This window comes from Streptopelia decaocto (genome assembly GCF_964273445.1).
Source record: "Streptopelia decaocto genome assembly, chromosome: 1".
Classification (NCBI taxonomy): Eukaryota; Metazoa; Chordata; class Aves; order Columbiformes; family Columbidae; genus Streptopelia; species Streptopelia decaocto.
The window spans coordinates 59253157-59279948 of NC_138663.1; the positions used below are offsets into that span (position 1 = coordinate 59253157).

General features: G+C 39.5%; 1 protein-coding gene across 1 annotated transcript in view; it reads right to left on the bottom strand.

The window, feature by feature from the left end:
- POLR3B (RNA polymerase III subunit B) overlaps positions 1 to 26792 on the bottom strand; it is an 81835-nt gene that overhangs the window by 47146 nt on the left and 7897 nt on the right. The window contains exons 6-14 of the mRNA XM_082064814.1: positions 24700 to 24800; positions 23071 to 23162; positions 21753 to 21870; positions 20607 to 20715; positions 12254 to 12376; positions 10680 to 10796; positions 10070 to 10204; positions 3962 to 4123; positions 454 to 654 (exon numbers count right to left, since the gene is read on the bottom strand). Coding sequence (XP_081920940.1) covers positions 454 to 654; positions 3962 to 4123; positions 10070 to 10204; positions 10680 to 10796; positions 12254 to 12376; positions 20607 to 20715; positions 21753 to 21870; positions 23071 to 23162; positions 24700 to 24800 — 1158 coding nt within the window. The remainder of the gene's footprint in view (positions 1 to 453; positions 655 to 3961; positions 4124 to 10069; positions 10205 to 10679; positions 10797 to 12253; positions 12377 to 20606; positions 20716 to 21752; positions 21871 to 23070; positions 23163 to 24699; positions 24801 to 26792) is intronic.

Below are 26792 nucleotides of genomic sequence, written 5' to 3' on the forward strand. Positions count from 1 at the left end.
AAAGGTGTTTCCTCAAGCTATAAAGGCTAAAGCTGTTTCTGTAACATTAATGTATGTTTCTTGAAAAACTGTAGGTTGCTACTGCAATTCCAAACCAGAACATTTATTACAGAACAAAAGGATAAGAATTTAGGACTCCTCTCTTCCTGCCCTGACCAAAAGAGAACAAGCTCTGCTGCAAAAACGGGAAACCTCGTGTCAATCTCATACAGCCAAATGACTTCTGAACAGTTTCCAGCCAGTCTACTCAGGGAGGAGAAAAAAATGCAACATAATGAGGACCACGATGTGAGAAGACACATAAGTTGTGTTATCAAGCTGATGACAATTTTATCTCCCCAGAAACCTCCTCGTCAGAATTCTTCCTCTGATGGAGGATCACCTGCTTCAAAATAAATGGTGTGTACATTCCCCAGGACAAGAAATACTGAAAGCAAAACAGGAGTTCCTCACCTCTCCTTCAGGAGTGTCAGAGGGGCAGAGCATCCCCCACTGAGAAGGCTGCAGTGACCGAGGACCACTCACTTTCCTTGTCTTTTCAAACTGAGAAGAGATTCGAGTCATCATTCCCAGAGCAGATATATAAGACAAGCGGGACAATACTTGAGTCACACCTTGGCGGTCCATTTTGAATCTCTTCAAAGACCAATTTCCCTGTAGAATAAAAGGAAGATTTCAAAAAAATTATTGGAGTTTACCCCTGTCTTGACACTATGTGCCTTTTTTCAGTATCTAGACAGAATGGTCTCTGAGGAGCTTTGCACAGTAAATGTTGTCCATTTATATAAAACAACTTTCTAATGACCTACTTGCATATAAACTACTAGTTACAATATACTTGTAAAAAGTATTAAAAAAAGTTGAAACAGAAGAACTGCTCCTTCAGATGAAAGGATACTTTTTCTGTTTTCTATATATATATTTTGCTATATTCCATCACACAAAGTTTCTTAATCATCTGTCCCTCACAAGTAAATCAATACTCGTAGTTGTTAAATTAAACTACTTTATGTTGCCCCTTTACAGATTCTTTCAAGTCTTTAAAAACAAAACAAAAACCACTTATTTTGAGTGAAATACACTATTGCAATGGAACCCACAAACTTTCAGTTCTGCCTTTTTTGTGATTCATTATTTTGGTATGAAACACAGGCAGGTATACTGGAGGAATCTGACATCAAAGCCATCTGTACTTTCTTGAAGCCTTTTGTTTTTAGAATCCAGAGGAAAATGATTGACTGATGCGTCTTCTCACAGAAGGTGGGGGGCTCAGGTCTACCCAACTTCTATGGTAGGATTACACCGACAATGAAATGCAAGATCTGTACATACGTCAGATGTTTCATGTTTCTGGTCCATCACAGGCAGTATCACTTGTGGTTTTAGTTAGGAGAACAGAGCTTCGAGAATGTTACAGGACACAATTACGTTTCTATGCCAAGCAGATTTAATAATCTCTACTGTAAGATCTTGAAATTTAGTGCTACATTTTTTGACTTCATGACATCTACTCCATATAGAGTTCCCAGCAGCTGAGTCAGTGGATAGAGCAAGTTTCTGTCCCAATTGTTACTACTGACACCAGCCACCATGTTACTGGTCAATCCAAAGGCAACAAAGATCTCAAAGGTAACATTTTTCCAAGGATTGTCTTCTGCTAATTCCTGTAGCCTTTTTGATGAACTCAGCTCAATGATACTAACAAATAATTTGAAGCTTTCTTGCTGTACTACAGTGAAATGCTTTTAGAGGGTGACTTGCTAGGCTTCTTTATTTGCTTGGCTTCTACACTAATAGCACAATCCCATTTTGTGATGAACAGCAAGAAACCACCACCTGTCCCATGGATTCTGCTACTTGCTTCCAATGGAGAGACTGTCAAATAGTCTGCAGAACTTGCCTTTTTTCCTTGCAACAGAAAGTGGGAAGACATAACACCCAAGGGTAAGCCAGTCAAAAGGAACCCGTCCCTTTGCTCACCTTTCTCAGGAAGGGTTCACTTGCTGACAATTTAATTCTTTAAGGACTGGGAGTTATCAGAATATAAGTCAGAGAAAATAGAAGAGTAGCTTTTCCTCATGATAGAAATTATTGCATCTGTAGTCTAAACTAGTATGTGGTTTCTGCTCCACGTTCAAGAAGACCATGAAATCTCAAAGACTGGAGGAAAGGGGAGATAAAAACGTGCTCTGGAAGTGACAGACTGACTCCTTCAGAAGCTGTCCAAAAAACCCAAACTGGGGCCCGGGCTGTTGTGTGGCCAATGCCCAGCAGAGAACTTCCTACTGAAAACTCCTGTGAACTGAAAGTTGCTCCCTGGGTGGCACCGGATGATTCTGCAGACACTGAAATGTCTGTGAGGCCTATGGTGTCAGCCCTGACCTACCCTCTCTGCTGGTATTTTCCTGGGTAAAAAGAAGACCTACAACAAATAGCACTGAACACCCCTGTCCAGTTGATGCAGTGGTGCGACAAATTCTTTTGCATGCTACTGGTGTAATTATGAATCCGCTGAGTTATTTCATTGCTCTTTGAGACTATCACTGAAGCATTCTGGTGAGATTGGAGATTGTCATTTCCAGGAATGATTTTTATGGTATTTGCTTAATCTCTTGAATAGTAGGCACTGGGCATTGTTCCTGAGAAATTATTTTCAATGCTTAAGAGCAGATGGTGTTTAACTGCTTATGTGGCAGTAAAAAAAAAGTCCAAAGATTGTGGAAGAAGGAAGACTTTACAATATGTACTGAATAGTTTGCAGATTTATCTCTGTCAGTCCAAATGGAAAAACTGGCACTAGCTAGAAGAAAGCACTAGCATTTAGAGACACAAATCTGTCAATTGTTTTGGTAACGTGCACTGTAGAGATTTAACTACATTTGGGGCACTCATAAAATTAAATAGTGATAAGCTTTAACACTGGGATTTGTAAGTAACAGACTGTTGGTGGTTTTGGATGCAATTTGTAGAATTAATTTTGTCTACAAGAACTGAAGAAAAACCTCAGTTTCATGCTAAGCAGGAAAGCTCTCTCTCAAGAGTTCCAAAGATTAAAAATTAAGTTGCACAATTTTTACCAGCTACTAGAATACTTAGACTAATCTAATTTCTTAAAAAGTCATGGATTTCAAAGTCATTTACAAGCTAGTAGCTAGATTTCAGGAGCCATTTCACAAATTGCTCTTGCAGATGTGTGATGCAAGAGACAAAGTTAATAGTTGTATTTTTGTTCTTGTCCACTGGCATGAATGAAAATATCCATTCTAGCAGAAGGCAGACAGAGGCTAAAGCCTAACTAAGACAAATATTTAAAGGCTTAATTATGTTTGGTTTGTTAGTTTTTTTCAATAACATAATATGTAGCAGTTTTCCCTGTTAAAATAGTTCAGTGTCATTAGCAGAGATGTACTAACTTCTATGCTGCAAATTTGCTCATACTAGCAACTTCATACGAATAAAAAAGTATCAGTCTTAAAGAGCTCACAATTAAGCTTTTTTAAATTTTCCCCACCCACATTTGTGTTCCACTTATGATGTTTTCCTGCTGTTTTTCAACTGCCTTTTGGACATATGACCTGACCCTAGCTAAACCCAGATATTAAAAAATACCATGAACCAGATAGTAAAGTAGAACCAAAGAGACAGCAGGTTGGACAAATAAAACAGGATCGCTATCCTAAATTCATCTGTTTCTACCATTCCCTCACAAACACTGAAGCAACGCCTTGAAATAAAAGGTGAAATAAAAAGTGTTGATTAATGATTCTTCAGTGAATTCCAAAAGTCCTACCTATGACAGAGCTTTGCAATTTTAACCTATAAAGAATGTTAAATAGATTTGCCTTCAAGACCAGTAGAGTAATCTCAAGATAGTAGTGTCATCACAACTGCATTTACACATTTTCATCACTCACTATAGTGGAAAAACTTCAAATACTAAAATGAAAACTAAGATACTCACTGTGGAGATGGCATTGACCATGCCATTGGTGATTTGGTCTTGACGCATATGCTTCACTACATCAAACTGAGCTGCACGTTGCTTGGGGATTACCTGGTCAGCAATCTTTTTCAGTTCAGAATTAAACTTTTTGAACAAATCTTCAAACAGAAGAGAAAGAAGCTGGAAATACAAAACAATTGGATTAAGGGAAAAATGATACTTTTCAGGTCTGGGAAATGGTGGGGGGGGAGATGTGAGTAGGAGAGGGGAGCAGTGGGAAACCTTTAATATTTCTACTTTTATACTTCACGTCAGTTTAAAAAAAAATGATACTTTGCTCACAAGTGTTTTACCTTGTTAAATTGAAGTGCAATATTAGACCAATTATCTCATGATCGAATGCAATTTAAGCAGAAGAATGGTCTAAGCCAGAGGTGTCAAACTCATTCTGACCAGGGGCCACATCAGCCTTGTGATTGCTTCCAAAGGGCAGAATGTAATTTTAGTTCTGTATAAGTGTTACTACTCCTACATTTATACAGTCCTAAAATTACATTTGGCCCTTTGAAGGCAACCACCTTTGAAGGCAAATGTAATTTTAGGACTGTATAAATGTAGCAGTAGTGACACTTATACAGATCTAAAATTACATTCTGCCCTTTGAAAGCAATCACAAGGCTGATATGGCCCTCGATGACAATGAGTTTGACACTCCTGGTCTAAGCCACACACTTACCACTTTTTGGTTTGTTTGAATCCCCCTTTCACTGTATCTTAGCACACCCATCCATCTCTACACTATCCATTTAATAACTGTTTTCCATAACCTGCTACATTATAATCCAGTTGATCTACTTCTTCCTTCCTGAAGCCACAAACTCTCTTTAAAGATTTAATACCCTAAATGTACAACCCTGAACTGCATACAAGATTTGGAGGCAAGACCAGCTTCTATTCTACTGGAAGGAATAATTACAGGAAAGCAATAAGTGAAGAGTCACTTTAAGATATTCTATTATTAAAAGTGAAAAAGTCAAACAAAGTGCCCCTTCCCAGAACTACTGAAAATGGACAAGACAGACACCCCAGTGACTGTAAGGGGCTCTTGGGGGAAACAATTTGGCCATGCAGAATTTGGAAGCAAGGCACAGTTTGCAAGACCAGACTGAAGCATGAAAGGTGCACAGTTATTATTGCTTTTGGATGAGCAGAACTAAAAAAGACCTTTTTAGGGGCCCAGAAGCAACCTCTGCTCTTGACAGCAGGCAAGAAATATCTCAGGTTATTTAGACAGCTTCCTCACCCAGATACAACTTTATCTTGGTGCTTTCTGCCCATCACAATCTACAGAAAACCAACTACACCCACAGGGAGTCCACATGGTTCAACACTTGCCACTCTTTTATAGAAGCGCTACTATCTGGAATGTGCAATGCTCTTCCACATCTCTCCCTTAAAAAAAAGAAGTCTACAGTTTAAGCAACAAAGCTACGTAACACAGCTGAATTGAAAGAAAAACAAGCAAACACACACCAAAAACACAGGAAGCCACCCCCAAACAGCAATATGACCCTTCAAAGTGCTGCAATTTTAGTCAATTATGTCCTGTATATGTATACCAATTACTTGTAGTTCTTAAAACAGCCATCACAGGAAAAGGCTACTAAAGTTCACAATCTGACTTTCTTTGCTCTCCAACCTGCTTTGCTTCTGCAGTTTGCACAACCTCTCTTTGCATACACTAACAGCTTCCCAAAATGCTTAAATCTGCATTACATGATACATTTTAAGTGTTCACAATGATTAGCTTTGCAAGCAAGCAGCGTAAATTCTAAAGCTTGGCAGTCCTGTCCTGGGACTCTGTTTTCCAGCGGCTCCAAGTGTCAGAAGAACTAAAAAACGCAGCAGCTACCAATGCCAGAAATGTTAGTTCCCAGCGTACAAAGCATTGTAGGGCTGAACAAGGTAAGTATTCAGCTACCACAAGCTAAGACATTCTGGAGTCAGTTGTGCAATTTAATTTCTGTACGTGCAGAATTAAACTGAATTTCAACTGTCTACATCACACACAGTCCCAGCTTCTCAGCCTCTGGAAACAAGAAAGCAAACCACTCATTCTTCTATCACAGGGATGGGCCACAAACTTTCATTTGCTTTCCCTCTACCTACATGCCCCTGCTGGGCTGACCAAAGCATCTGGCAAATGACACTGTAAAACATATCTAACAAAATTATAAGCTACCCTTTTCACTGGCATCACAAATGCATTTAGGAATAACAACAAACAAACAAACAACACCTAGAAACTGAAGACAGACATCTGATTTGCAATAAAATGCTTCCATTGGCCTTCATGGTCCAGCAAGACTGGATTACCTTGGATAGTCTACTCTACAAGACATAAGAAACACTTAATGTTCAGTAAGTAAATTGTAGAACCAGCTACAACAGACACTGCACACCAAACCTTGACAAAAATGCAACCTTATTTCCACCCTGGACAGAGAGTTTTTGCTGAGAACTGGTTAAGTGGGGCTTTTTAGACCTGGCCTTGGCATGAGAGGAAGGTGTTGTAGACGCTCTTTCCCTTCCTGACACTTGTAGTACCATTAACATTTACAAGGCAATACCCTCTCACCATTGTCAAAAGAAATGCAGTCGTCTGCAGCTCACCTGCAATGTCACAGCTTATTTAAATCAGATTTCCATCAGAAATAAAAGCATGTTTTATGAAGTGTCATATTAGGAAGGAGAACCCAGAGGAGTCTCCAAAAACTAGATTATGAGGAAAGTATTTCAAAATTATGGAAAAAGTAAAAGGAAGGAATGTGCACAGTTTTAAGACATCTCATAGTCTTGTCAAATAAGAACTAGACTCTTTCAAAATCAATCACAGTATACATTTGATCTCAACAGGTTTGAGCAAGACTTGAACATTCAAAAAAAAAATCACTTATAAAATGTTTCCGTATTTGATCTCTTGATCACAAAACTGAAAAATAAAATCTCCTAATTCCACAGGCCATAGGGATTATAAAGCCACGCCACCCTTCCTCTTCTCTGAACTAATAAAGTAAGTTACACCCCAAGTACACCAACTTGCTACTATTTCCCAGTCGGAAAAGCACCACACTTGGCTAATGTCACTCACAGACTCTCGGTCTGTAAGAGCTCTGACTATCTGGCAAAGCAGAGTCTCACAATAACCACATTATTTAGGTCAAGAGCAAGTGATTAAAGAAAAAGGATGGAATGCCAGTGATAATATTCAACAAATTTCATAGTTAGTCCAGGGCCTTTCAGACAGGAGAACTGAAGAGCAAATTATATTTAAGAAAAAAAAAATACTGACAGCTCATCAATTGATTTTCATTGAAAATCCTAAGAAAAATTAATAAAGAAGTTAAGCTGCTGAAATACAGTTTCACCAATTAGCTTAATGTCAGAGAATTCTAATTAGGCGCCTTGAGATTGCTATTTAGCGTTTAAGCCTTTAGAGTGCCAAATTCTCCCTTTCACACAAACTGGTTGCAAAATTAAAGACATTAGGCAGCCTTAATTATATTATCAGAACAGCTGGGATTAGGCAATCTCTGAAGTCAAGGCGGTATTCTTTTGTCACAGGGTAGAAATCCCTTGCTTTCCAGGGTGCCGGATTTTGGTGCTGTTCCATATCTCACCCATACAAAGCAAGCTGCATTAGAAACAAAAAAAAAATACAAAAATTGAGGACAAAGAACAGAGTAATGCTTAGCAAATAATGAACACATTAAGGAAAGAGAAAAGGTAGGTGAAAAGATTAAGCCTGAAACCGGTAGGTTTTGCTAACACCTCAGCTGGCACCTGGCCTACCCAGCCTCTAGTGGCAGAGAGACTAAGGGAAAGCTCTGTAAACCAGCTTGGCCGGCGGATACAACCCTGTTATCTAAAGCTAAAGCACATTTCGTACTCTCTTGTCCCATGGGGTGTGAAATTAGCAGCTATTGTTTTCACACATTTTTATAAACACAATGCCTTTTATGTCTTTACATTGTTTAGACTGCTATGTTTTTCTCCTCACATGGGAATCTTTTTTTTTTTTTTCCTTTATTCAAATTGTAAATGAACAGGATTTTTATTCCAGGAACACGCTGGCACTAAAAATAAAAAATAAAATAAAAAACCACATCACCAAAACCCACCAGCCATTTCATCCACACAAACTAAACACAAACATTTAGAAACTGGCAAAAAAACCTCTCTCACTTTTTAGTCTGTGTTCCAATCAAATTAATATCTCACAACGTGGCGGAGAAGAATTCAAGTGTTTAGCTTGAAATCAGCTTTTTAAAATATCACAAGGGAGCCAGGACTACTCTTAATTGAGTGTTAAAACACCCCCTGCATCGTTCTCCTTGATGCAGAAAACAATATGCATTGGCTTTGTTATTATGATCTTCTACATTTATAACTTCTTCCCAGTAAATTTAAAATTACTTTGGTTGTCATCAACAAACATCTGTGTGAGCAGAGGCCTTTTTCTTACAGCTTGTAGAAACTTTTTACCTGCTTTATTTTCTGCCTCTAAAAATATTAGGAAAAACAACCTACTCCTTCAATACAGTTACATAAGAGAAATAGGACAGCAAAGCAACAACTAGTTTTCCCGATTACAGTCATACTGAACTACAGCAACATTGCAGCAGAAACCAAATAAATCCATTACAGCTTAAAATATCTGCCCCACTATAATATTTCACTGATGCCTTCTTACTGCTTCTTACACTTTAAAAATATTTTCTGCATCATCACAGAAGTTTGACGAACAGTCAACATATTAATTTGAGTAACGGATTTTTTTCCTAACAGGTTAAGAGGTTTGGTTTTTTTCCCCCCCTTGTATTTGTGCTTAGAATGTCATCAAGAGTGTTACCTTAGTTTGGTTTTTTTCAGAAAACTAGGAAGCAAAGCATATATTTTTACTCTGAAATGATTGTGCACTCTGTGTGCCTGTTCACATGTGTTCATGGAAGACAGGGGAGGGTGGAAAGGAGAATAGGAGTATGAGAAAATACGCAAGCACGCTCTTAAAAAGTACAATAGGAGGAAAATTCCCACTGGATAGGAATAATATTGTTACTTGTGATGATATTGTTACTTATGATGCAACAGAAAACCCAATACAAACGATGTGGGGAGCAGAGATGCATAGTTTCTCCAACCTGGTGCATTTTGTATACTTCTCTGAATTTCTGATGCACGATCAATAACCAGAGATGATACTGACTGCCAAAAATTCCAACTTGAGTTAATACAGAGCACAGCAATGAAGTCCAGTCCTAATCTATAATGGTTAGTCAAATAACTACACATGGTGAGGAAAAAAAATCCATGCCACAATAACTAAGCTGTTCCTTCACCTGACAGGCAAATTCCCACTGCATTAGGAGAAGGTAGTTTGGCCAAGAGCCGTGAACTGCCAGAAGAACAGTGCCAATCGGACACTTCAAACCATTCCCTCCTTCACAGCCCTTTGTTACGGCTTCTACCTCCAGTGCCAAAATCCTGCAAGCAGAAGTCCGTGCACTCCACTTTCATTAGTTGCTCAAGTTAACTTTAAACCACTTATTTTGTTAATTCATGCTACTCTAGAAGCTAAAAAGGCAGCTGACAACAAATAAGCAATCTTATGGGCTTCTCCAAATTACAAGAGGCATGAGTGGCTGTTCTATGAGCTGCTACACAAATCTGGCTCTCCACAGTGGAACAGCCTGGACCTGACACGCAAACACCTACTTGGCCCCAGTTTATTCCCTGACCCAGCTGCTTAGACGAGGACAATGGAAGATGGATCTTACCGCTGTCTTCTTGGCACTAACAGTGTTATGATGGAACTAGAGCTGATGCTGGATCTACACTGCTCTGTCCTTTTATCCAGTATAAAGAGGCATTAGCGAAGTGAGGATATAATTTATTAGCCTCAATTAGGGAAGCGTATCTATGAGTCAACAGAGAAAAGCCAACAAAATAAAATGAGAAGAAAAACACTTCCATCGAGAAGACAGGGATGCCCCTTATTCTGCATCTTTTAAAAGCAGATAGTAACAAAACCTGAAAAGAGCACTTCGCTCTGAAGTAAAAACTCACCTGCCCTGCCAGCTCCAAACGCTTATTTCCATAGTAGTCTCTGTCATCTACTTTATTTTCTCCTTGAGCCAAAATTACTCTGCGCACCATCACTGCTGTGTATATGCACTTGGCACGAAAATTGAATTCCTTAACCTGTAAACCAAAAAAAACCACCACACATACTGATGCTTCAGGATCAGTTTCTTAGTTCTTATTCAGACAAACACATCCATTTAAATCAATGGGTACCTGACCTGATGGAGGAGTTATAAAAGGGATTTGTGTACTTTACCTTCTTAAAAAATGCTAGAAGTAATATACATTAGAGACATTGAAACACATAGCAAATGAAAACAAATCAGAATAAAGGCATAGATCATGAGAATAATGTCCTGAACTAACAGCTGATACTGCCTGGCTACAGAAAAAATGCACAGTATGGTAAGTAGTTCAATGGTACAGCACTTCATAATATACAGACTACTTTTGATTCAATCTAAATTTTCGACTTTGAGGATGATTTATCTCAGTACAAAGCAATCAAATACATTTTTCCCTGCCAACAACGCTCACACCATAAATAACCATACAAATTTACTCTGGCTTAAAAACCAACAACATTACATACAAGAACATGGGTCAGAATAGTTGATGCTAGCAGCTCTCGTGCTTCTTCCATCTTTGTTTTCTTTGGGCCTCCCCACATCCTTTGCCTTCGTACTTTGTTTCCAATGTACTTCAGTGCCTGTCAAGGGGGAAGATTAACCTGAGTTAGTTTCAGAATTGTAACCTATACAAATATACACACACAGGGAGATCTGTATGTATTCCTCAGTCAGTGCAATCCCACTAGCCACAGATGATTCAAACTCCAAGTGAAGTGCAAAATAACAAACATGTAAGTGATGCTAATAAAAAAAATCTTGAACATTGACACAATTGATTATAATTCAATATACAACACGTTGTTTATCATATGTTGATAACATTTGGAATAGGAAGCGGTGAAATGGCATGATTACTACAATATTAAAAGAAATGGGATTGCAGAGAGATAGGAAGAAGACTATATATTATAAATTCCAAAGGTATCTAGTGTATTTAATTTGACTTTTCAGTTTCAGCTCTTTTGTGTACTTGGTAAATTTCATTCAGATATTAAACCATGAGGTGACACTCACTGTTTTAATAGGCACACACGCTACTGTCTGACATCTACATCTGTCTCCACAAGTACCTTGCAGTGATTAATGGATACTTACTATCTCACCAGTTGCCTAAGAAATGGAATAAATCTGCAGATCAGGGTCAGATGAGGAGTCAAAGACACTATCTGGGTCTACACAGAAAGTTCCTGCCTGGAAATGAAGCCATGACCCCTGTGCCAAAGAATTACCCCCTCCACCAAATGACACACCATCCTGCCTGTTGCCTTCTTCCCCAAATAGCTCTCTTTCTTTTAATTTCATTTGATACTTCTTGCACAGAGTAAGTTCTGTATTTCTGTTTTCCTACATCCCTGGATGCTTCACATTTCTCTGCATTCCTCCAGCATCACCATTTTAGTCTTCTGACTCTGAATTAGGAAAGCCTTCATGCTATCTTTAACACTAAGATGCAAACTTGAAAGATGTTCACTTTACAACACTCAGCATCACACATGGAAAGATTTGACACAGTTTACAATGAAATAGCAGAAATAAGACTAATTGTCAAAAGCTTCTTCCAGCAGATTAGTATGCACATGATGGAAATGCTGCCAGCAAAATGTCCTGTGTTCTGGCTAATTAAAAAGGTACACATGACCTGAAAAGAGTTCTGGTGACTCTTTAGCAGGACAGAGGGTGGCTAATATTGCGGGATTTATACAATAGATGAGAATTGGAAGAGAACATCTACTCATGATGAAATGGTCGTGTCCACATTAACAGGGCTTCTGCAAAATGGGGCATGCGATTCCTTTTTAAATATGGGAATTGTCCTCAACAAAAAACCTCGATCTTAAGGACATCACTACTTGTCACATCCATTAAGACACAACCCTGTGCTTCTGAAAACAAAGCATTTATTGACTTAGGTTTAAAATAACTCCCAAAAAACAAATCTCTAAATAAAGTGTATGACGATTGCTGACACAGCAAAGGGGTCAATACCCGGGGTCTTTAGAAATTTTATGGTCCCTGGCCATGTGAAAAGACACACCTGCATCTGTGTAAAAATCTGAGCTTTTTGGCATTCTTCCAGACTAGGAGCAAATGCAGCCATCACGTGTTCCTCTGTGCCAATCATCTGCACAATCTCTTGGTCACTCTCAACACCCATGGCCTAGGAAAAGAAGAAAAGACAGAAATAGCACAGGCTTTATGTTAACTCACTGACATTTGCTTATGCTAATTTGGTATTGTTTGTCTGCGTTACTACTAAGCAAGAGTTAGTTCTTCTCTAAGAAACTGTGCCATCTGGCACTGGCAGCACATATTCCAGCTATGGAAGAATGCTAAATGGAAATCTTGATAAGCAGCAGGAACACACACATACATTCATTGGAGAGCATCTTTTTCTTCACTGACAGGAGTTAGATTTGATGCGTTTTCTTAAGGAAAAAAGAAATACAAGGTAATAACAACATGTAGCAATGAAAAGCAAGTCAGAATCTACAATAAATAAAGGTGAAATTTCTTAAAATATTACACATGGTCTCTTACCACAAGTGATTTTTGCAAACCCAGTTTACTGTGTTGTAGCATGACCTATTTGAGAAACATTTACTATCTACCTCCTTTGCAGCACTCTGCTTTTAGATGACTTCACAATTCCACTAGAAAGCGATTCTGTTATTTCACTGATCCTTGGACACCTTGTTAGACTTTATACTGCGGAAAAACCTTAATAAACTAAGAAAGCGCTTAACAGGTTTAGAAAAATCTCTCTATCAGTAAGTGTTTCAAGGTGGCAGCCAGCAGTGAAGGCCTTTGTGGATTCCAGATGGTGCTAAAGCTCCCCTCTTCGCACATTTGCCTGGAGCTCTGCCATATCAAAAAAACACAGAATAATCTCACTAAACCTCTTCTGGCTGAGTTATGTTTCTCAGAACTTTGTGTGGAAGTTACGTTTGCATTCATATTATTCTTCAAACTGCCTGCCACAAAGACCGTTGTAAATAATGGCCTGTGTGGACCTTAGTTATTCTGGTTCTCATTAAAAACTGGCAGTGTACCAAAAAGCTACATTTTCCCCAAAAATGCACAAATACCTTCCCTTATTATTTCCTTCTTTGGGTATCATTTTGCTTAACACCTAGCTAACGTTAACCCCTTGCAAAACGTGCTCTAATTGTGACGTATCCAGCTTTCCCACACACACGCTTTTCCTTTTTTGTTTTATTTTTCTTTATTTTTCAACAAGGAAGTGGAGGGCTGAAGTTCCTTTAACCTAACACTGCCTCTTCACCTTGCAGTTTATTTGAAATTAAAAGCAGTGCAAAAGTAGCACAAACCCATAACAGTGTGAGAGTATTTCTATTTTAGTGCAAAGCACGGGTCACAATTCCACCATTTTGGACGGACCTGAGTGCCAAATCAAGACACAGTTCCTTCACCAGATAAGAGTGTTTCATCATAGTTGGCTCCCACGAAGTAGTCACCCCTCTGATCTCAAGGATTTTTTCAGAACCAGAATTTGCTCATGTGGTATCGCTGTAGTTCAGATACCTGTTTTTCAGATATTACACTTCCTCACCCACTTAAATAAGGTCATACAGTAGTCAAAAAACCTCAGCAGAGAAGCTAAAATCCCTTATGACCTGAAAGCCAGACTCATAAGAAAGTCTACACAGGCACGAAAGCTTCACAACAGTCATTTTCCATGTGTTTAGGACTTAGTAGCTGATGAGCAAACCATCTTAGGAACCACAACTGGACTCATACAATTATTGCACTTTGCCTACAGAAGAACAAAATTTTATTAAGGGAATCTTTGTGCCATTCTAGGCACATATACCAGGAATACATTTATCTAAACCATATCAAATGCAAGCTAATAAGGCATCACCCTATTTCTGTCCACCAGGCTAACTTTGGCATGGCAACCAGATCATGAGTCATGTAAAAGGTAAGCAAATCAAGCAGAAAATGAAAAGTCAACCTGCAGTTCTACTATGCTCTTTCATCCATTAAAAAACTGAAAGGCACAATAATTAAAGAGAGTTGATGATTTCTTCTAACTTTATGAATTCTCTCTTCAAAAGTCTGACAATGACAACATGAGGAAATATCATTATGCCCATGTAGATTTTGTAGTTGAAGTGTGTAGCAGCAAACTCACTTGAGAATTCTCAATTTGTGGGTGGGAGACACTGGGATCTGCCACCAAATAATATATGTTATATTGTTAGATAAGCGCAAACTGGGAGAAATTATTTTATGAGAAATGACTAAAAACTTCAGAAGATGACTGAAAAAGATGTGCTGATACAATAGCCTAAAAGTCAGCCCATTTATTCTCCTCTGTACTCTCAAGAATCATGGGCAGAGCTGCACACACAGCTCCACCTACATGCAACACTAACAGGGCAAGCAACTGGTCCATGCTGGTATGTGATAGATTTGTAATTCTAGCACTTTTTTTTAGTAAATTTGACCCTGATGCTGCACTTCTACAGGAAAAGAAAAAAAAAAAGTACTCCAGAATTAGTCTGTAACATCACTAGGACAGTAACAAAATATTCCTGGGTTGTTGCTTGTGTTACAGAAACACTGAGGGCACATGAAGTAGGAAGGGGTCCTACACTTAAAGTGCTCATAAACCCAGGACAAAGCTGAGGGAAAGGGAACTAACAAAGTCTTGGCTTTTTTATTGATTGGGAGGCAATGTCACAAAGGGATCATTCTATGGGTGGGTGGCGGGGAAGCAGACATTGCAAAGCCGTAACTTAACAGTAGCGGTGAAAGGATGAGGAAAGAGAGGGCTGTTGAAGAGCACGGTTGGAAGGCTGGAAGTCAATAGATATAAGACACACCAGTCAAATCAAACGTTCAGAATATCCAGATCATCCTGCGCTCAAGTGGAAGAAAGTGGTCCAACTGGAGTCAACTGCTGCCTAAGCCTGGAGAGGTTCCTGCTGCCACACACGTGTGTGCACACACACAGGTACGTATGAGAGAATATACACATGAGAGAGTGTGAGCCCAGCTCTTCCTCCCCCGGCTTGTGTCTTAATGATGATGTCTAGGCGTTTCCATGGCACTTCCCTAGCATGCAGCTCTGCAGTCCATCAGGTTAAATTACAGAATGGAGACAGGCAGATGACTGGATTAAAAAGATGTCAGGGAAGTTCAAGGTTGACAACACAGAGAGAATTGGTCTAGACCTTTCATAATTCAAAAGATACGAGCTATGAAACTTGCAGCCATGGGAACCTGTAATTCTGCAGGTCCAGTAAGACCACCATTCAGCTGTTCCTCTAGAGTCACATCTTAACAGCTCCACGACTAATATTAGTTTGTAAAAATGAAACTTGACCTGCTGTTCCAATCTTTTGCCCCAGGTCCTTGAGGAGCTCCTTATACCTCCCATGTAAACTAAAGATACTTCATCTCGTGATCCAGGTTGTAAAATTCAACTTTTAAGTTCCCCCAGGTTACTTGTAATTCTGTTCTTTCCTCAACCAGTTTTGGTGCAGCATGCAACCTTCATTTACTTCAGCTCCCAGGACTCATTCAAGTCTACTGAATCAATATCACATACCTAAAAGAAAAATAGCCCTTACCTTAGAACAGCTCTAACTCCCTGCAAAAGCAGCAGCATCACCTCACTTGTAACCCTGATGTTTTTCAAGACAGAAACACACAAATATTCGACACCTTCTCTCATGCTCATTGCTACCTAGAACTGTCCAAGCTCCCCTAGACAAAGCACGCATAGCTCATATCCTGACATATTCAAAAAACTACTAAGCACCACTCACACCGCCCTATGATCCGTGCACCACTGACACACAACTAAAACAAAGGTCTCTTGGGGTTGCAAGTCAACTCGGAACATCCTAAATATCATTCTGGTTGCATGTGTGTATTAACTAATGAAGCAGTGTTACACAGTAAGCTGGAAGCAAATTAGTTGTGTCTGTTTCCCATTACAAAGCAGTTAACAGCCCTTTAAAAACCTCAACAAGCACATACCTTGGGAACAAACCTGTCCAATTTATAGCATTACTTCAATCCAAAAACTGCATTTACCTATACAGGGGCTGCACAAATGTCTCTGTCACTTTTAAGAAGAAAGGTCAGGAAAAAAGTGTTTAAGCTAGCACAGCAAGAAAGCACTAACTCCCCACATCTGAAGAGCGGACACTTCAGCTCTGTCCTAGAATAGTGCCAGGGACATGCCTTTTGTAGGCTGTGGTCAATGTGTTAAACTTCGTAAAGCCACAATTTTATGTGTTCAGCAAAACTAGCTGTTAAATCTCTAAATATGCCAACTGCAAAGATCCTTACAGGTCTGGATGGCAGAAAAGCAAAAACTGCAGAACAGGTCATTTGGGCTTGCAGTTTAGAAAAGACTATGGATAAGGATGAACTGCAAGGCAGATGCCTCCTTTAGGGTGATACTACACAGTCCAGTCCCCCCAGCTACCCAGATCAAGGGACCTTCAGATCCACACCACTCTTCCACCCCATCCCCACAACCCCATGTACCTGGGTATCTTCTCTCTCCGTGAAAGAAAAGAAAGGACGGGGAACACTGTATGTTGAGACCTGGCCCTAGCACGTAGCTAAAATGTGTCCATGACTCACGCATGAAACATGAAAGTAATCTTAGATTCTATTTAAAGGGAGTTCTTTATGAATGTTACACCTCAGCTCTGTCAGCAGGTGGAATTTATAACGCTGTCTACTTTACAGCCCTTGCTTTACATGAAAATGTCTAAGGGATATTAGTACATCTCCACTTCACAGCTTCAGTAGCTTTAAACCCACATTATATCATAGATCTTCAACACTTGCTTCTTTTTCTGTAAAGCTACGCTGATTTTCTGTGCCTGATCGACACCTTAAGTCATTTGCAGGAATACTGGGCCATTTAATGCTTTGGGATTAGAAAGATAATCCAAAATTGCCCAACTTTATCCCACTGATTCTCTGACAAAACTGTCCCCTAGCTGGCCCATGCACTGGATAACAACCCTCTACTAATTACTAGACATTTTCTTAGTTAAAACATAAAGCTCTGTGGAATGTGGTTGCAGCCTGGATGTTGGTCTGGGACGAAATGCAGAGCAACAGATTTTTTGTCAGTCTTCTGGTTTTTTTTGCACGCGCTTTTTTTTTTTTTTTTTTACACAATTACACAAGCAGTTACTATGGTAAAAGTTGAGGACGCAACCAAAACTTCAGACCTCAGATTGTCTACACAGCTTAACTTTGCCCCTTGCAGATGTGCATCTCTCCATCACAAGAAGCAGAATACTTACTACTAACGAAGATCCGTGCTCCATGCCTGAGGCTTGGGTCTCAGCAGAAAAGAATTATTCTCTTTGCTTTTTCAACAAATCTCTTATATATAATACTACCATGTAAGAGAGCTGAGGCCACACAGGGATCCTTAAGTTTGGGATTTTCCAGTTTCCAGGGCTACGGTGTTTGTAACATCACTTCTAGTACTTAAATACAACAAAGCTGATTTTTAGTTTCCAGCTGGAGACTCATCAAAAGTGGACAGATGATGCCTCAAGTCCACATCATTAAAGGAAATGTAAGGAAAACGACCACTCGTAAGTACAGTTAAGTGCCAGTCAAGAAAGTAACATACATAATAGGTAAAATGGGTGCAGCTAATTCCCTACTGGATTAAATAAATATAAATCTTTGACAAGTACTACTGCCAAGAGCTTCTAACAACTGTAACCTCTTATTTAATAAATAAATGAAAAATTATGCAACATTATTTAGAATATAAAAGTTACATATAGGCAGGGGGATAATTAGAGCAAGGATTGTCACAAGATGATCAAACAGTCAGTACAATGCTGCTTAAAAATCCCAACGACCCCATCCTCAGACTTAACAACCTAGAGCAGCTACTCTTCTATGAGCAGGTATTTATCTACACCAGCAGGGGGTGACAAAATGTAATAAAAGTCTGTAAGTGAAAGTGGAATCCAGCTGTTTGGTACTTGAACAAATGGATTAAGAGCCACATTAACACTTTCCTGCAACAGAAAATTTGTGAACTTAGTTCTGACACTTTTATGTGCGTTTCTGCCCACAAATCATTTCTTAACCTCCTCTGACACTGGTCACTAAGACCAGATGACCTTCTCCAACTACTTGAAGGTATTAGCTTAACCAGAGATAGCAGACATTTGTTTCTCAAGTCCAAATCCAATTATTAAACTACTTTCTAGTACCAAGTCCAAAGCACTTCCTACAAGAAAACAGGTTCTTACAACTCTCAGTCAGCAAAAGAGCTGTAGCAATACAGATAAGTCTGTAGTTGCCAATGCCAACCCACCAGCACTGCTGGCAGAAACTCTTGGGATGCTGTGAGCAAGTGCTACCCTCTCCTGGCAACTCATTTCATTGCACGGTTAACCCCTACCCAAACCTCCTTTGCTGTAAACCATCACAGCTAAGACAAAAAGGGAGCTAGAGGATTTACTTCTGTTGGTTGCTAGAACCAGTCAGAGGCATTTTTGTGTCCTAAGCACCTTCCTTCTGAACTGTGCCTCCAAAAACGCTGCCCACTCTTCTGCACATGTACCATACCAGGCTGCAAACCCACCAGCAGCCTACAGGACACGAAGCCACTAGCTGTGGGGAGGACAGGTCCTGGTCTAAGGCTTGGCCATGCCCTGCTGTCTTCTCGAGCAGCCAGACAGCAGATGTCCACCCACCACCTTTACTGTCTCCCACCACCTTTAGTGGCCGTAGCCCCTGTGCTCGATATCACACACAGATGGGCTGCCAGCCTGCTTCGAGCCCTGTTGAGCAGCTATGGAATGGTCATGGTTACACCTTCAGTTGTGTGCACCCTTGAGCAAATTAAAATGAGAGAAGCAGAGCATGAAATAAAGTAGTTCTGGCAGTTTTACAGGAAATGACACAAGCCAGCAATGTGAACCCACAGCCCAGAAGGCCAATTGTATCTTGGGCTGCATCAAAAGCAGCATGGCCAGCAGGTTGAGGGAGGTGATTCTGCCCCTCTGCTCTGCTCTGGTGAGACCCCCCTGGAGTCCTGTGTCCAGCTCTGGAGGCCTCAGCACAGGAAAGACATGGACCTGTTGGAGAGGGGCCAGGGGAGCCACAGAAATGATCAGAGCGCTGGAACAGCTCTGCTGTGAGGACAGGCTGAGAGAGTTGGGGTTGTTCAGACTGGAGAAGAGAAGGCTCTGGGGACACCTTATTGCAGCCTTTCAGTACATTAAAGGAGCCTGTTAGAGAGATGGGGACAGCCTTTTTAGAAGGGCCTGTTGCAACAGGACAAAGGATGACGGTTTTAAACTAAAGGAGGGGAGATTCAGGCCAGACATGAGGAAGACATTTTTTACACTGAGGGTGGTGAAACACTGGCCCAGGTTGCCCAGAGAGGTGGTAGATGCCCCATCCCTGTGGACATTCAAGACCAAGCTGGATGGGGCTCTGAGCAGCCTGATCTAGCTGAAGATGTACCTGCTTGTGGCAGGGGTTGGACTAGATGACCTTTGAAGGTCCCTTCCAACTCAAACCATTCTATGATTCTAAATGAGAGATGCTGTCATCAGCTCAGCTGGCAGGGCAAATACTCCTCAATTCTTGCCTGGAATCCGGAGTGGATGCCCCTCTCAGCCCCGTGTCAGTCCCAGCAGAGATGGCTTCAAAGCTCTGATGCCTGTCCATGCGTTCACTGCACTGAAGATACTGGTGAGTGTTCCTGCATCAGGCAGGGATTCTGCATCATTCTGACTGAGGCAGAGTTCCTTCACAAGGAAAGGAAGTAAACTGCCAAGAAATGCAATACACTCTAGTAAGCCTAAAGGACTTAGAAACAGGTCTAAGTATTGCAAGACTTCCCCAAACATTATCAGTTTTGTTTATGGTTGTGACTGGAAGTCATGTATATTTGAGCCCATGGCTATGTCATGTCCTCAGATCTGAAACAAAGGGTGTTAAGCTACTCAGCAGTCCACACGGTAGAGGTGGGGGCAGGGGGGACTCAAACTAGAAATGAAGACCCATAACACAAGTTTACAAAATAGCTCAAAACAAAAGAAATGAAAACCCTTCTGACCTTCTGCAGCAACAGGAGCAGAGGCAGCAGTGCAGAGGGACCTTACAAAGAAGTAAGGGAGTTGCAGCATTTGTCTTGGCACAGCAATGTGCTCCTTGCAGAAAAATGCAGCTTTTTTTCTCCTTTTTGTTGAACAATAAAGATAACTCCCCAGGGGGACAAAAGCTTGCATTCTCTAAGCCCTGCCAAGTCCTTCTGTACTTATTAACTTTTGAAAACTGCTGCCCATCTTAATTCTTGAGGTAGAACACAGTTTTGTTTTGTTTTTCCAAACCAACAGTTGTGTTACCTTAAATATGATAGCAATGGGAATGTCTTCTGACAGAGTGTTGTGCCTCAGGTAAAATCTTCCTTGTTTCACAACCATATTTGTTCTGCTCTTCTTCTCATGAGTGGAACTGAAGTTTAAAACATACATGTATTACGTCCAACAGAAAGTTTCCACTGACACTCCTAGAATCTTCTGTGAAAAATTTATCAAGCTTGATCAATCTTTCAGCTGAACTAATCCCACTTTCTCCTCTTTTGAAAATTACATTAAAACAGACAGATATTATCCCATAACTCCAAGGTAATAGGGTATTATCACTTGCATTGGGGAAGTTCAATATGTAACTTAAGCAAGCAGAGGTCTGTGCTTTTCAAAATCATCTTTGCATGCACTTATCATCAACTTAGATGTAACCAGCAAGGTCAAACTGTGCACAAGTACCGTGGCAACAACAGCAATGAGATAAGAGTACTTTATGTTGCATGTTTAACCTCACCTAGACTTACTGTGGAACCAGAAAGTAGCGAGGAGAGATGCATGAGAAGCCTCTGGAGAAGAAAAAACAGCCCTCACACCTAACAGTTGCAAGCACCATATTGTACTAGCATGCAGTTTAAAAACAAAACCAAAAGGCAAACAAAATATAAAAAAAACTCAGCTGAGGAAGAAAGGGAAAGGCCAAATTTAGACTACATTGCCATTTTCAATAATTTGTGTAGCACAAAATATTTGGGTTTTGATTCCTTCTCAATTGCCTTTAAAAGCTTTTACACCAATTTGATTCAGAGAGTCAGACAAAAGGTTACATTCAATTTCCACTGCAGTAACTTCATGTTACTTGCTGCAAAATGAGACCAAACGCCATCAATTAGGAAGCGCACTTTGTCATGCTACAAATTAGAACTTACTTTTCCTAGTCTAGGATGGATCCTGAAGCATATGAGGAACTTGCACTGATTTTTGCGGGAATACTGTACTTATTGATTTTGGGATTGATGTTTTAGTGTACAGAATGACAGTAGCAGGAGAGGGTCACCAAATGTCTACAGCTTTTTCCAGTTAAACTATGCTAGGAAGAAAACTACACGGCTACTTCAACTACAACAAGGAACTCTGAAAGCTTTGGGTTTACCTCCCTTATGTAATTGCAGGCATTTACCATACCTGGTAACAGAAGCGCCAACTGTGCCTTTTCTATCGGCTTCCACAATGATTCTGTTTTTGGATAACTGCTCTTGAATAAGAATGACTTTCTCTACACCTTTAACAATGAAATAGCCACCTAATCAACAAAAAAAAGAGAAAGATTTTTCCATGTCAGTACCCTTGCACCTTACTTGCTTCCTTCAATATGCCTTTGAATATAAATTAGACAGTAAACAGTAAGTACCCAAAGGACAAAACAGGAGGGTGAATTCTCCCTTAAAAGAGTAAAGAACGAAGTCTTTGTGGAACCTATAACAGCTATGAAAATGTTCCACTAGACTAAACAGATATTTCTAAGCTCACACACAGTATTTGGGGCCTCAGACAGAAAGAACTCACAGGCAGACCGAAAACTGTAAAGCTGTAAAAAAAACCAAACACCCAAACCTGTAAGGTAACCATACTTATTAAAAGATGTTATAGAATTGTTAGTTCTACAAATTAGGTAAAAATATTGCCTGTCAGAAGAGTATGTCATAAGGACAGCAAAAAAGAACTAGCCGTTTCAGATGCTTGGTATCAAATAACGAGAATACGTCTTCTGTAATTATCAGCTTGCTCTTTCTGGCACTCCAGGGAGAACTTTTTTTTTTTTTATTACTTTAAAAACTGTATTTTAATGCCCTTGTTGTATCTAAGACAATATAAGGAATATGCACATGCGCTATGTTAGATTCCTCTTTTAAATTGTAGTTATCGATCAATGGTTCTCCAGCACAGCACGCCAAGTCACTGTACCTTGCCATTGCAAGCAAGCACAGCACACGTCCACTGCATGCTTCAAAAACAACAGATAGAGAACAAGTAAGTAGCTTGTTAACACCCTTCCTCTCTACATCTCAAATATTATCATGTAACACTTTATTCTCACTTTACAAAAGGCAGCAAATGAGAGTTCCCACTCTGGAGGTCACCATTATATCCCAGTCTCCCCTGATCCACTTCATTTTCATGAACAAACTCCATCTCTGTTCCCATACAACACATCACTGTACAATACTATATAGACTTTGACTTTTTCAGAATTCTGGTGTATTGTTTTTATGGCTGAAAACTCTGTCTGCAAATACAAACATTCCATGCTGTCAACCACTTTTTACTATTTTCAAAAGCCTGCCCATTTCTTTTAGTTACAAACTTGAGAAGTTTAGTTTCACTTGAGAAGTTCCTACCACAACTTCCCAGTGCCAGGAAACATACCAACGGGATACTTCTTTGCTGAAAAAGATTTAAAACTAAAAGCACAGATGGCGAAAAAACACGAGTGCAAATGTACCTGGATCTAAAGGACATTCGTTAAGTTTGGCAAATTCTGCTGGAGTCTTCCCAGTAAGAACACAATTGGAGCTACGCAGCATTATAGGCATTCTGCAAGAAAACCAGTTATACTTTTACTTTAGATTCATATAGAAAAATATGAATAGTCAAATTCAGAACAAAAAACATGCTGAACAAACTGAAGAAAACACATTCGAGGTAATTACAACATATGCAAACGATGAACAACAGGTTTTTCCTTTAACCCCACCTTATTTCCTTGAAAAGGGAGTCTTGAAATTAGACATTTACTGGAAGAATCTGCAGGCTTCCTATTTAATTTTTATGCAGCTCCTATAGGCACCCATGACAGTCACAGTCACCAAAGGCAATGATTACAAGTGCAAACACTCCTGGTCCCCAAAACCCGTACAGCCTGCACTGAAGAGCATGCCCTCACAGATCCACTCTTACCATTTTCAATTAGAAAACTCTAGATCCCATCTGATTTCCCACACTGCCATCACACCTTCTGGCTGCAGAGAGATAATGCCTCTAAAATATAATCAAAGCACAAAGTTGCTCTGGCAGTAGCTTCAATTTCTCTGGTGTCTTTGCACAGAAGCCTGCAGCAAACAGTGTGTGAAGCAACACAAAGTGGTGGGAAAAACAGTCCAAAAATTGTTTTCTTAAGGAATGACTTAGAACAATGTTACTACAGCTACAGAACCTTGGTTTTGTAAACGCATCACTGTGTATCCTGTTCTATTGACAGAGCTAAATTGTATTTTTTTTTTATATGAAACCTTAACATTTCACTACAAGAAGTGTAGCTCCTTAACTAGCTATCTTCTCTTTCCTGCCAGTATTCCTGCTTTTGGTAGGATGCACAGTCCCACAGTAAACAATCTCTGTAAAGCACTGACCTTTAAAGCCAGCAGGGTTGGTGTTTAAGAAACCTTGTCTTTTTTTGGTTTCAATAAATACTACAACTGTCAGGTATTTTGCTTTTTTTGGTATGGTTAAGAGATTGTTTTTCTCCTTAAGGCGCAATACTTTTTTTTCTTTAAGAAATTAGATGTCCTTCATAATACTAATAACCTCAAGTCATTTGACAGTCTTTAGCAAAACAGAATCAGTAAAAAAATCCTCAACACTTCTCCACAAAGCTCAGCCTTTGCTCTAAAACAACTGATTTTTAAAGGAAAGGTCAACCTCGTATAGAAGAACTAATGCTTGCTTTACTGGTTTTAGCATCCACCTTCCACAGACATATCTCTACATATTATGTATGAAAGACTGAGCAATTCAGCTACAAAGCGAACATGATTATTTTCATTTTGCAATAATGCAACTTGCAGCTCTAGTATTCTTTCATATATTACCCTCTTTGGTTTTATATCAATATAAACGCAGAAAACATCCATCCTTCTTTGGAAGTAGACAGATCTCCAGAAGCTTTTGTGAAACAAAACCTTATAGCAGAACCTAGCGATCTCATTCTGTACAGCTGTTCACCAAGACTTACCTGCTCACACTTTCTTTTAAGAAGGAAGCAAGGTTAGCCTATATATATATTTTGCAGCAAAACCTCTTCCCAACACAGCAACAAATTAAAATACCAGAAGCTTGACATATGGTATCTTACCTGCCAATGGGTAACGCATTGCGTATGATCCTCTGGCTTCCTCGTGTATATTCAATGTCCACTGTAATTGGGGCAGAATAAGTCATGTCTCTCAGGCGGCACTAAAAGGAGAACAGTCACATGGTTAGATGGTCTCTCGTAAAACATCCCGTGTTTGTCCTGTCTCCTGTAGGTGCTCACAAAGAAACAAGCTCTTCATGGTATCTGGACTATGTTCGACAGTTTCCTGTTTAAATCAAAACAGAAAAAGTCCAAATAAAATTACTGTGATGTTTCAAAAGCAGCCAGAGAATCTGTGATTTCAGAGGACAGCACTGCAGAGCATAACTTCTAAACATTTAATTAAACAAACAGGCCTAATCAGCAGAGCTGACACAAAGACCATACCATGCCGTAAGCTCTGAGAGCAGTGCTCAGCTGAGGGACATTTCTATAAGAAGACTCTCAACAGCTGAGGAGTTGTGTTGTGGTATGAAGTTTGATAGAAGTGGAAGACATGAGAGTAAGAGGGGCACTATGCTACCTTACTAACAGAATGAATCTCACTATACGGTACCATTTCTAAAAATTACTCAGAGAAGGCTCACTACAGTATCACTTGCTGCAAGGATTTCCAGAATTCGCTTGCAAATTCCTGGGACAGCAAGAGAAGCATGACATACATATGTAGGACATTATGTAGCTTGAGGCTCAATCATTTATAATCCAATCTTTCTAGTCTGCTGTTCTCAACCTCATTCTATGATTCTTGCTTGCCCCTAAGGTATTGTGTATCTTCATGCAAGACAAGGTTTATTGCGTTTGCTGAATACAACAGAGCAACTCACAGCAGGTCATTCATGATCTCACTGAGCATTCTATCTATACCTTTGAGCTCCAGGATTATACATTTATCAGTATTCAGACTTGTATATTTACAGTTCTATAGTCTTTCAGTGTATTGATCATGCATTAATAAAAGGCAATGAAGACTGTGCTGTGCATTGAAGATGCAACTGTATAGAAAAATCTTTGCAAAGTGTAAGCTATTTCTCTCCACATCAAGAAGTAAAGCACTTCTCTAGTAATAAAATACTGATGCGCACCAGCAGTTTTCAGGCTGTGGCTTGTAGAAAACTAGGTCCCATTGTGCTCCTGGCAACTTCACGGACTTTAAAAGCAACTGAGAATATTTCCATTTTCTAATGACTTGAAATTCATCTGTATGAATAGCTGATGAAACTCCCATAAGGACTATGTAAGTAGGAGAGTTAGACAGCTTCATTATTATTATTTAGGGAAAAAAGGCTTTGGGATTCTTTGTGCATGCTTTGTCCAGACAAGACACAGATATAAAACACAAATTACACACTGCAATATTCCAGCATTTGTATTTCTGTATCACCTTCGTTTACGTAACATCTCCTTACACTAGATACTTAGAGATCAAACAGGCATGATTTGATCTTCAATTAAACCAAGGACATAAAAACTCTCAAATTTCATTGAAATAGGTAAAATACACCCTTATGAAAATCTGTCTGTGTGTCTTGGGGAAGGAATTTTATAAGCCTTTAACAGAGAAATGCAATGACACACTCCTAAGTATCCAATCTTTTTGTTTGCTTGTTTTTAATTTCTGTAAATTGCACCCCTGGTTTGACCTAATCAGCATCCTATTTAAGAAAAAAACTGTGGCCTTCATGTGTGTATAACACACTGGAAAAAAAAAAAAAATTATGTACTAGTATTAAGCATCTATGAGGATAAATCTGAGATGCATTTATACTAAAGTCCAATTCAATACACTCTACAAAGCATTTATTTTGACCTGTTCTGCTTGCACAGTCACTTTTTAAACAATAAGCAAGCATTTTTAATACCCGGATTCTCGGATACAAGTTGTTAGCCACAAACAACTTTTTGAATGAAATTTCATTCACATATAGAAAATCTGCATTTTGTACACATTTGGACCTACTGATTTAATGTTAGCTACACATTTGTGAGATCCAGTAGCTATCCTGTATTACATCTAATTGCACCTTACTTAAAAATCATTCCATCAAGTTAAATGAGATTGGAGTCAGGACACTGGAGACAGAAACACAGGT